The sequence below is a fragment of the Oncorhynchus masou genome, chromosome 1 (genome assembly GCF_036934945.1).
Source record: "Oncorhynchus masou masou isolate Uvic2021 chromosome 1, UVic_Omas_1.1, whole genome shotgun sequence".
Taxonomy (NCBI): domain Eukaryota; kingdom Metazoa; phylum Chordata; class Actinopteri; order Salmoniformes; family Salmonidae; genus Oncorhynchus; species Oncorhynchus masou.
This window is the reverse complement of record NC_088212.1, coordinates 30,992,631-31,005,029: the sequence shown is the minus strand read 5'-3', so window position 1 is coordinate 31,005,029 and position 12,399 is coordinate 30,992,631. Positions and strand designations below refer to the sequence as shown.

At 43.3% G+C, this 12,399-nt stretch overlaps 1 protein-coding gene across 4 annotated transcripts in view; it reads left to right on the top strand.

Annotated features, from left to right (window-relative positions):
- The window catches only part of LOC135541787 (probable E3 ubiquitin-protein ligase HECTD4), a 74,103-nt gene extending 62,806 nt beyond the window's left edge, over nt 1-11,297 (top strand). For all 4 annotated transcript variants that reach the window (XM_064968193.1, XM_064968176.1, XM_064968185.1 and 1 more), the window contains exons 67-75: nt 56-202; nt 4,206-4,325; nt 4,418-4,573; nt 4,668-4,771; nt 5,032-5,253; nt 6,627-6,793; nt 7,026-7,221; nt 8,551-8,773; nt 9,583-11,297. In XM_064968193.1, coding sequence (XP_064824265.1) covers nt 56-202; nt 4,206-4,325; nt 4,418-4,573; nt 4,668-4,771; nt 5,032-5,253; nt 6,627-6,793; nt 7,026-7,221; nt 8,551-8,773; nt 9,583-9,719 — 1,472 coding nt within the window. In that variant the 3' untranslated portion in view covers nt 9,720-11,297. The remainder of the gene's footprint in view (nt 1-55; nt 203-4,205; nt 4,326-4,417; nt 4,574-4,667; nt 4,772-5,031; nt 5,254-6,626; nt 6,794-7,025; nt 7,222-8,550; nt 8,774-9,582) is intronic.
- The last annotated feature ends 1,102 nt before the right edge of the window (nt 11,298-12,399 follow it).

Below are 12,399 nucleotides of genomic sequence, written 5' to 3'. Positions count from 1 at the left end.
GTATGTGTGTTGCTGTGTTCACATTTCCCTTCTCTCTGTGTGTGCGTGTGTGTAGATGTGCCTGTGGAGAGCTTGCGTCTACGCTTTGCTCTACTGCAGTCTCTCAACAACACCCTGGAGAGTTTCTTCCTGCCGCTGGTGGAGCTGAGACAAACACACACCTACCAGAACAGCATCGCAGCACTGCTCTGTGGGGCCAAAGGTGACACACACACATAACAATAACTTCTCAGCACAGCTTTGTCAGGTCAAAGGCACACAGTGTGCTGTATGTGGGACTGGTATTAAGGACTGGTTTTGTATCAGGGCATTGACCTGTTGATAAATCTTTAAAACGTTTTATATTGTGACTGCCTCTGGGGTTCTAGGTGGGGCATATGAACTAGAGGTCTTCATGGGTCCAAAAAGTTCCAAAATGGATCCGTAGCTTTCCCACCATACTCATAAATAAATAAAGTTAAATGGAGAGCTGTTCCAAATGGACCCGAGGACAGTCCGACATGTTCCGAAAAGGACCACAGAAAACAGACCCGTGCTTGTTCGGCTCTGAGAGTAGAAAAAGTGTGAGAAAGAAATCTCCAACGGGGTGCTGCCAGCGCCATCAATAAAAAATACGATATTGGCCAAAATATCCACAGTTAATTGTCTTTAAAAAATACTTGTTTTGATGTGTACCATATTAAAAACTTCAGTCTTATTGTTTTTTCCCCTAAAACAATAATTGTTCAGCTGTCTGAGATCTGACCACTAAATGCATCAGGGCATTGCATGCATTATAAGTGTCGACTATATGGTATTCATATTTTAAAATAATATATATATCAACCCTAAGCCGGGGGAGAGGGGTCTAAGCGAACATGGAATTGTTTTAAGATGGTCATACCAAGGATTATTTTGCTATTTAATTTAGAATTTTAAGACCCACTAAGGTCTAAAAAAATATATATATTTAAAAAAATTATTGGATGAAACATTGAATATGGCATTACTGCTATGAGCTAACATAAACACATTGAATAACAGATTAACTACAACAGATAGTCCCCCCCCCAAAATCTAAAGGAAGTTTGTTCTGAAGTGTCTGCCATATATCTAAGAGAAATATCCCCATATTTTAGGCTCTAAACTATCTCCATATATACTTCCATAATTACTTTAAACTGGTACTGGGGACCTTCAGACGAGTCTTGTGAGGCTTGTGGGCGTCCTAGAGAATACAACTGTGTTTGAGAGTCTCGTTTTTCAATCCAAACTTTCAATAGTCCAAACTGTTTGGACGCTACATGCGATTTTGTGAGAAGACCGATTTTCGTAGATGTCTCAAGGTCTGACAAACACCGCTCTACAGTTGCTCTGCCACCTTTCACCGCAGATGCGGAAGGTCGATATCGGTGGATGTGGTTTATTGAGATGCAGGCCCATGCAAAAATAACATATCTCTCGCTTTTGATGGGTATTTTTTATGTATGTATGTTTTTTATGTTAGTTAGATTTTCGCGGGGGCTAAGGGCAATGGAGTACAGATGGAGGTATGCCAGCGCTATGTTCCCAACATCGACAGATTTCTTTATACTTTTCAGATATGCTACTACTGCTGTACATACAGTGCCTTCCGAAACTATTTAGACCCCTTGAGTTTTTCCACATTTTGTTACGTTACAGACTTACTCTAAAATTGAATAAATTAAAATTAAAATCCTCGCTAATCTACACACAATAACCCATAATGACAAAGCGAAAACAGGTTTCAATTATTTTTTGCAATTGTATGCAAAAAAAATACAAAAATTAAATACCTTATTTACATAAGTATTCAGACCCTTTGCAATGAGACTCGGAATTGAGCTCAGGTGCATCCTGTTTCCATTGATCATACTTGAGATGTTTCTACAACTTGGAGTCCACCTGTGGTTATTTCAATTGATTTGACATGATTCGGAAAGGCACACACCTGTCTATAAGGTCTCACATTTAACAGTGCATGCTAGCGCAAAAACCAAGCCATGAGGTCAAAGGAATTGTCCGTAGAACTCCGAGACAGGATTGTGTCAAGGCACAGATCTGGGGATGGGTACCAAAACATTTCTGCAGCATTGAAGGTCCCCAAGAACACAGTGGCATCCATCATTCTTAAATGGAAGAAGTTTTTAGAACTACAAAGACTCTTCCTGAAGCTGGCTGCCGGGCCAAACTGAGCAATCGAGGGAGAAGGACCTTGTTGAGAGAGGTGACCAAGAACCCGATAGTCACTCTGGCAGAGCTCTAGCGTTCCTCTGTGGAGATGGGAGAACCTTCCAGAAGGACAACAATCTCTGCAGCACTCTGCCAATCAAGCCTTTACGGTAGAGTACGCCAGATGGAAGCCACTCTTCAGTAAAAGGCACATGAAAGCCCGCTTTTGTTTGCCAAAGGGTACCTAAAGACTCTGACCATGAAGCATGGTGGTGGCAGCATTATGCTGTGGGGATGTTTTTCAGCGGCAGGGACTGGGAGAGTAGTCTGGATCGAGGAAAAGATGAACGAAGCAAAGTACAGAGATTCTTAATGAAAACCTGCTCCAGAGCGCTCAGGGCCTCAGACTGGGGTGAAGTTTCACCTTCAACAGGACAACGACCCTAAGCTCACAGCCAACACGAGCCAGGAGTGGCTTTTGGACAGGTGTGCCAAGCTTGTAGTGTCATACATACCCAAGAAGACTTGAGGCTGTAATCGCTGCTAAAGGTGCTTCAACAGTTAAAAGGTCTGAATACTTATGTAAGTGTAATATTTCCGGTTTTTATTTGGAGTAAATTAGCAAATATTTCTAAAAACCTGTTTTTGCTTTGTCATTATGGGGTATTCTGTGTAGATTGATGAGGGGGGAAAACTATTTAGGTTATAGCCTTATTCTAAAATTTACTAACAAAATATGGAAAACGACAAGGGGTCCAAAGATGAGCATTATCTTGTTAGATTAAGGGAAACTGTCAGAGTCAGTTGGAGTGCTGTTGCGCACGCATTGCCTTCACAGGCCTGCAGTAGTTAAGCCTAATGATAGCCATAGCACACCAAACCTTCACCAAGTGTCTTAACTATATATAATACGAACAGGTTATTTTATTGTGGCATTCAATTAAGTTTAGCATCTTTTGGTTTTTCCTTTTCATGGTTTGAATCCGAGTAGCATAGTGGGCCTACTGGTAATTCTATTATATTGCGGCAAACACATTACAACTGGAACTTAATTTGGCCAACAAATGTCTCAACAGAATAAAACCTTCAAAAAGGTTTTAACAGGCTAGGCCTATATTGCGGCTATAACCAACAACTGCGATTGCTTACTGTAGGCCTACCTAACAAATGACAGCAATAGGCTACTACTACTTATTTTACAACAAGCCTGCTTTTAACCTTCAACTAAATACAAAGCACAAAATTTAAAAATACAGAACATGATTTAGCCAATGAAAATGTCTCAGCAAAATGAAACAAAACACTTTTTGCGTAGGCTATTTAGAGAACTGTTTAGATGATTAAATTGGCCTATAATAATAATAATTATTTACAATGATGATGATGATAGTAATGACTAAACATTTGACAATAAATACGAAAATAAATAAAAGGTAGAAAATTGCATCAAACCTGAATTGCAAGTTGTGCACAGTCCATTTGGCCGCACCAATATTCTTCTCATCTTTGTCCACTACAATATTAAAACATCCCCGAGGACATTCCCCTTGTCGGTTTCTTTTCACTCTACTCTTTCTTCTCTAACTTTTGGTTTTACATCAATGAAAAAGCACTTGGCAATCAACAGTAGCCTAGGTCAAGGCCCCTTTTAGTCTTCTTTCTATCCCCCCAGCAGTAGGCACACATGAGGTGAGCATCCGGAACCAGTTTCAGCTGGGCATAAGCTATATGTTTTATTGAATTACAATTGACTGACACTAAGGCAGTTCTCATCACACAAACACTAAATTAACAGAGTACAGGGCCAATTGGGTCCAGTTGTTAAATCAATTTGATTTGCACATACACGAGGCTCATGGTAATTTTATCAGACCAAATACGAGACAAAATTCTGAATTTATGACCCGGACCTGTTCTGGTCCTGGGTCGGATCTCGGAATATCGTGTTTGTTTGAATCTTGAATATCTAATATGAACTGGATTAAAGCTTGCTTACCTTCCACCCATTCTACCTCCACCCTATCTCTATGCAGGATTGGTGTTCTATGATACCAAAGTGATAGTGATGAACCAGGTGCTGAACGCCACAGTACAGCGGACTGCAGACCACGCTGCCCCCGAGATCACACTGGACCCCCTGGAGATTGTAGGAGGTGAGCTCATAGTGCAAGCCCAGAGTCCTGTTTTAAGTTCTTTCACATTATGCCCTCTACTTTGAGTGTTGATGGTGTGTGTACTTCTCCAGGAGAGATCCCTTCGTCAGAGAACACCTACTTCTGCCAGGCGGCACGCCAGCTGGCCTGTGTGCCCTCCTCCCAGCTGTGTGTGAAGCTGGCCAGCGGAGGAGACCCCACCTATGCCTTCAACATTCGCTTCACTGGAGAGGAGGTCCACGGCACCAGTTAGTATTAACCTTTTTCCCCTAACTTTGTCCGCTTGGATCAGACTGCAGGTGAAACATTGTCTGTTGATCCCTGACCTCTGTGTCTCCCCAGGCGGCTCTTTCCGTCATTTCCTGTGGCAAGTGTGTAAGGAACTCCAGAGCTCTGCCCTCTCCCTGCTGCTCCCCTGTCCCAGTGTAGCAGCCAACCGCAACAAGGTACTGTAGTGACACGCCAATCTGCCTTCTCCCTCAGTATGCCCTGGTTGCAGCACCATTTTAACACCAGGGAGAGAATAATGTCCAAATAGTTTGTGTACATTTGTATTAATCCTGCTCCCCACAGTATATACTAGGAGTATGAACCATGTCTAGATTGCAAACCAGTTGAGCACTGCATGGGCAATGATCACAGCTTTACTGATAGGCTCGAAGGGTCTAACTTGATTGTGGTGCTTTTGTGCCGATTTGTTCCAAAGGGGAAGTATATTCTGACGCCCTGTCCGATCAGCTATGCGGAGGAGCAGCTGCTGCACTTCTTTGGCCAGCTGTTGGGCATCGCCATCCGAGCAGACGTGCCCCTGCCCCTGGACCTGCTGGGCTCCTTCTGGAAGGGCCTGGTGGGTGAGCCCCTGGACCCAGAGCAGGACCTGCAGGAGGCCGATCTGCTCACATACAACTACGTCAAGAAGATTGAGAGTGTAAGAGACAGTCATCATATAGACAGTCATATGGGCAGTGTCATTGATACGTGTAATGTAGTGACTCCTCTTTCTGGAAAAAGGATGGGTGATTTTGAAAGCTCTGACCAGAAACAAATCAAATTTATTTATATAGCCCTTCGTACATTAGCTGATATCTCAAAGTGCTGTACAGAAACCCAGCCTAAAACCACAAACAGCAAGCAATGCAGGTGTTGAAGCACGTTGGCTAGGAAAGGCCAAAACCTAGGAAGAAACCTAGAGAGGAACCAGGCTATGAGGGGTGGCCAGTCCTCTTCTGGCTGTGCCAGGTGGAGATTATAACAGAACATGGCCAATATGTTCAAATGTTCATAAATGACCAGCATGGTCAAATAATAGGTCTGGGACAGGTAGCACATCCGGTGAACTGGTCAGGATTCCATAGCTGCAGGCAGAACAGTTGAAACTGGAGCAGCAGCACGGCCAAGTGGACTGGGGACAGCAAGGAGTCATCATGCCAGGTAGTCCTGAGGCATGGTCCTAGGGCTCAGGTCCTCCGAAAGAGAGAATTAGAGAGAGCATACTTAAATTCACACAGGACACCGGATAAGACAGGAGAAGTACTCCAGTTATAACAAACTGACCCTAGCCCCCCGACACATAAACTACTGCAGCACAAATACTGGAGGTTGAGACAGGAGGGGTCAGGAGACACTGTGGCCCCATCCGATGATAGCCCCAGACAGGGCCAAACAGGAAGGATATAACCCCACCCACTTTGCCAAAGCACAGCCCCCACACCACGAGAGGGATATCTTCAACCACCAACTTACCATCCTGAGACAAGGCCGAGTATAGCCCACAAAGATCTCCGCCACGGAACAACCCAAGGGGGGCGCCAACCCAGACAGGAAGATCACATCAGTGACTCAACCCACTCAAGTGACTCACCCCTCCTAGGGACGGCATGAAAGAGCACCAGTAAGCCAGTGACTCAGCCCCTGTAATAGGGTTAGAGTCAGAGAATCCCAGTTGAAAGAGGGGAACCGGTCAGGCAGAGACAGCAAGGGCAGTTCGTGGCGCCAGAGCCTTTCCGTTCACCTTCACACTCCTGGGCCAGACGACACTCAATCATATGACCCACTGAAGAGATGAGTCTTCATCTAATCATCTAAACAACTAATCAGAACTGGTGAAGCAGGTTTTCCATGGTTCAGCAAGTAGCTAGCCTATTGACCAATCCCTTTCTACTGTAACTCTATACTGTCCCTACGGTCACTGCTTTCTACAGTTCACATCCAGACTGTAGTTTCTCCATTCCACTGTCACCTCTTGTCCCCAAGGTCAGTGTTCCATTGACCTCTCCACAACCCTTGCCCTCTGCCCCCCAGGTGAGTGAGGAGGATGATCTGGAGGCCCTGTGTGCAGAGATCTCGTCCCAGCACCACTCAGGAGAAAGCCCAGACTCCCCCAGCCGGCCCTGCTGCACCTTCACCTACATCACCATGACCGGAGAGGAGGTGGAGCTGTGCCAAGGGGGACACAACCTCAGTGTCAGGTACAGGGACATTCTGCCTCTATGGCCAGGCGATTTGTTCAGTTCACATGGGTCTCTGTTGATGTACTATGATTCCCTTTACCCATCAGTTCTTCTCTAAAAATAATTTTGCTCATGTAGTCTAGAGTACTTTCTGACTTTGACAGAATGTGTTATCTCTGTTTAACCCCTCTATCCCTCTACACTGTGTGTGTGTGTGTGTGTGTGTGTGTGTGTGTGCGTGCGTGCGTAGCTGGGAGAATAAGGATGTGTATGCGCGAGCAGTGCGGGGCCTGCGTCTGCAGGAGCTTCAGAATGTGGAGTGTATGACAGCGGTGCGAGCGGGCCTGGGCTCCATCATCCCCCTGCAGCTCCTCACCATGCTCAGCCCCCTGGAGGTGGAGCTACGAACCTGTGGCCTGCCCTACATCAACCTGGAGTTCCTCAAGGTAGCTGACGCATACACCTGCCACCTCAAACCTGCTGTACACACCCCCTTCTGAAACCCTAGGACGCTCCAATCAACACTCCACTGCCCTCATCCTTATCCACCAGTAAGAAGTAATAGTCACAGCCAGGGCTCTAAAGTGCGACCAATTTGGTTGCGTATGTGACAAAATATTTTGCTGTGCGACCTGTAGTTTTATTTTGGGACGCCAGTGCGACTTACAGAAAGTCCCACAAAAATTCAATGCGTGACAATATTTGGCCGCAACACTCTTCTCTAAACTGCTAAAAAAAGACAGGCTGCCTCCCACGGCTGCTTGCTTCCAGTTCCTGGGCCACACACATGAGCCCCGCCCCATGGCAGTCAAGCAGCCAGCACAGTTACTCCTTACTGTTTGTTTTCTCAACATGTTGTCTCTTTATGCAATCAATATATTTTTCCAAAACAAGAATGATGCTGCTTTCCAAGTTGCTTCTAAATATGAATCTACATGTGTTCTCTATCTCTGTTAGTTGGCATGTGCCTGAAATAGTACTAATCACAAATGCTTATTGCTAACTAGCTTTTGGCTAACTAAATGCCATTGAGATAAATGTACTAGCTAGTGCAAAGCAAATGTTAGCTCTAATACAGGTTGCTACCGGTGGTGGTGTAGATCAGTGTGTTTGTGGAACGGCATGTTTTCAATCTGATTATTATTATTCTAAAATGTTTGTCTAAATGCAAAATCTATTCAAATGTGTTTAGAGCCCCCTGGGAAACACTGACCAACAATTTGGTTCCTACCCTCCTATCTGGCTTTTTCATTTGTTGTCATGCCAAACAACACCAACCATAGAATTAGAATAAGCATTTTAATTCTATGATTTCAACAGTTCACGCAAGTGTTTTGATCTATATCGCAAATCAAATCGCAATATTTGGTTAAAAAAATCAGTTCTATTTTTTTGCCCATATCGTGCAGCGCTGGTAACTTTTACAAGTATATGCAAACTTTTGGTGGCACAGAAAGAAAGGAAAATTGATATTTTCATTGGGAGATGTGCTTTAAAAGTAAGCAGGATTCATATAGGCCCAATGTCGGCTGTATCTCAATCAATTAAAAAAAAAAAGACTTTTCTGGTGCTCCTACATTTTGTGGTGCTCCTAACTTCTCTAAGTTAGGAGCACCAGTGCTACAATTATTTTTATTTTTTTACCCTGGTCTCGGTATAGAGTAATGAGAAGAAATCACTATATTTTTGGAGGGCAGTAATAGTGAATGTCTTTACCTAGGAGAGTCTCATCATTGGCCCTTTTGCCTGAACCCTTGTTATCTCTCCCTTCGTAGGCCCACACCATGTACCAGGTGGGTCTGATGGAGACAGACCAGCACATTGAGTTCTTCTGGACGGCCCTGGAGATGTTCACCCAGGAGGAGCTCTGCAAGTTCATAAAGTTTGCCTGCAACCAGGAGCGCATCCCCTTTACCTGCCCCTGCAAGGACGGGGGCCCGGACACCGCCCACGTACCCCCCTACCCCATGAAGATTGCCCCTTCGGAAGGGGCAGCAGGTAAGTGCTGGGAAAAGTCAATGTGTGTGTCACAGAGAGATACAAGTCAGTCACTCGTGTTGCTATCTGATTTGTTGTCTTCAAACCTTGGAATTATTGAACATTTTGTTTGCTATTTTTTACCCTTCCTGGATTTATTATGTCTGGAGATTAGTAGGGGTTGTTCTATGGGGAGAAGATACAGAGCGGTTTTCTTAAAACGAATGACCTCACAACTCTGCTGTGTGTATTAGGCCTACTGTATAGGCTTCAAGTAAGGGAACTGTTTTTCGCCTTGTAGTTTATCAGGCTCCAATGAAGATTTTTGGAACTGCTCAAAGGACTTTTTACCCCACAATTTTGGACACGACTCCCAAAAACATTTTACACCAAGTCAGACTCCAATCACAGCAGTATGAACTGCACATTTTAGATTAGAGCACATGTAGCTTCTGGGTTAGGGGCGGGTTTGTCCGGGGTAGGCTGTCATTGTAAATACGAATTTGTTCTTAACTGACTTGCTTAGTTAAGTAAAGGTTGAATAAAAAATGAATGATTAGAGGTATGGGCCATTATTGACGTGGAGAACATGGAATTGATTGAAAATAACTTTCTAGACTACATAATACTCTCTGCAGATTAATGTGAACATGGTAGAAGTGCACTTGAGATGTTACATTTGTTAAAGGTTATATTATACATGTGACATTTCCACCTGCGAAATCCATGAAGAAATACAATTTAGGCCTAAAATATTACATGTTGCTCCTTTTAATGTTTAAGCTGCTTTTTCTTCCTACAGTATGTTTACCTATTTGTGTGGTTTCCAGGTTCGCCAGACTCTCGCTACATCCGGGTGGAGACCTGTATGTTTATGGTGAAGCTGCCCCAGTACAGCTCCCTGGATGTGATGCTGGAGAAGCTGCGCTACTCCATCCACTACCGTGAGGACCCTCTCAGCGGCTAAAGGGACCTGATGGATGGAGTACACCACCTCCATATAAATGCAGCTTCAACACCAACCCTACTATTTCTTACCCATACAGCCCCACCCTTTCATCACCCATCCCCATCCCCATCCCCCGCCCACCTTTACCTCCGCCCTCTCCTGGACCTTCAGCTGGGACTACCCACAGAACAGAAGGCCAGCCTGCTTTACCAAGAACACACTGAAGCTTTTCCTTTCTCGGCTTGTTTTATGTTTGGCTTTGTACCAGCGCTTCATTTCAATAACATTGTAATCAGGTTGAGCCTTTCAGGAGTGTGTTTTGACTCATGTTTTCAGACCTGATGTAGGGGAGTTCAGCCCCACTTGCCTTGACACTGATGTTGGTGTCTCTTCTGGTTGCACTGAGTTTTAGAGTGACATTGAGGTAACTCTTTGATTACTACACCGAGTGGGAGGGAGCTGTGACAGGGCACATACCATTATTGTTTATTGGGGAAGTTAATCTCTTCCACCTTATTTCCCCTCACTTTTCTTTATTCTTCCTATCCTCCTTCTCTTTCAGAGGTCCTTACAGTTCCCCTCCCACTCACTACCAGAGGGGTCTATCTTTCTAAGGCATGCCTTTACCACAAGCAGTACTTCCTCAAAAAGGGGAGAGGGAGGCTCTGTGTGAAAAGGGAACCCCAAATATTCTTCTGGAAGCAAGAGTTGAGTATTGTTTGATGTTAGAGTTAATTTTAGATATTAAGTGGACTACTATGATGCTGCCTATTTATTACCAGTTCAGCTCTCTGCATTCAAAACCTTGACAAGCGCTGTATAGGACATTATATAGTTACTGCCTGTAAAGTTGGACTGCTAAAGGACAAAACTAGCTATCTGCCTATATTATACGGTGAATATATTTTATTCAAATCTATAAAGAGGGTATATAAGTCATGTAAAAAGTCATTTTAATCTATTAAGTTGCAGTTTTGAGTTTAATTAAGGTATCCTAGTAGCTGTGGCAGAAGGGTAAGGTCACGTACACTGAAGCTGGACTACCAGACTAAAGCTCTACCTGGTTGCCAGATCTGGCCTTCTGTGTTTCCAGATCTCCTATACTTCCATTTCAGGTTGCGAAACCTGTGTTTCTTTGTGAAATGAGAGAGAGATGTTCTCCTGAGCTGCTTGTGTGCTACTGCTACTGAATGTGGGCTGACTCCCCTTGCCCAACACACAATACACACACCAGGGGGTCGAATTCACTTTCATTTTGCCTTTTTATAGATTTCCTGTGATGAATGAGCAGGATTTCTGTTTGTTTTTTTGTTTTATTTTACCCATAACCAAAATGTTTAGCTGTGTAAAGAAAAAATGTAAATATACTTCTACGTTATATTTGATGGCAGTTTTTTTAAATTGTTGCATCACTTCACCAATTATTATTATTTATTTTTTTTCTGCACTATTCTTCCAGGGAAAATTATTATTTAAAAATGAGCTAACTAGGATATTCTTTATTGGATATCCAGTTTGTTGGTTTTTAATTTTTTACAAATTTTGAAATTACCAGTAATATATCACCTTAATGTCTTGCAGGGCCGGATTCCCTAACGGGCAACCCCCCCAAAAAATAGCATATGATAGCAAAATGTGTAGAATTGCAGGAAATTAGCTTTAAAATGGGAAAATCTTACCTTAGCCCCTTGGCAAAAAGTGTAGAATTGCAGGAAATTCGCTTTAACTCTGCAAAAAAAATCTTAGCCTCATAACAAAATGTGTAGAATATCATTATAAAACTGCACATTTTTCTCTGCACCATGGCTTACTGTGTTGAAATGCATTATGTTTTTGGGGACGTTGGTTTCCCCGGGGCCCCAAATGCAGTCGTCCGGCCCTGATGTCTTGTAACTCAGATGGATTCTATCACTCATTCTCTTCTACACCATGGTGAAACATGTTTTCTTGTGTGAGTAAAACAGCCGTTTGACTTGGACGGGACCTGAAGAACACAACAGTTACCGCAAAATATTTGAGATGGATGTTTGGATTGCTTGCCAATTTAGTTTTGGTTTTGTTCTTTTAAAGGGTAAATCGCTGCTAACAAGGACGCTCCTTCTATTCCGACCTCTTTTGGAGGAGTAGAACAGACCATTACAAAGGACATTCATACGAAGAGGTGTTGAGATAAGAAAATGTGTTCTGTACATTTACTTGATATTTATTACAATTATTTATGGTTGCATTAAATTAACTTTTACTGTCTTACCTCTGCACATCAAACATAACACAGATCTTTAAAATGGACTATACAGGGGTAAAGGATAAGATGGAGTTTGAGATTTCTGTGTCACAATAAAACATGTCTTGATGTAAGCATGTTTTGTTGACTTATTGCACTTGTCAGGACACACACATGAAAATTTAAACAAACATAAGACAGGCGCTGGACGACAACCCACATGGAAAGAGAACATCCTGGCAAGAGGCAAAAGCCCTCGGGCTGAAAAAGTTGAAGTGGAGAGCCATGGTGGATGCCCCGACGATCCCAAGGAGGTCAAAAGGTTTGTCAGTATTTTATATATTATAATTTATTCTATTTGAGTGTTTTTTTCCCCCAGTCACATTCACTGGCATTTAATCACAGTGTAAATCTATTTAATCTGACAGTCTTTGCTCAAATGTGTGTTTGCCAAAAAATAGCCAGACAGATAAA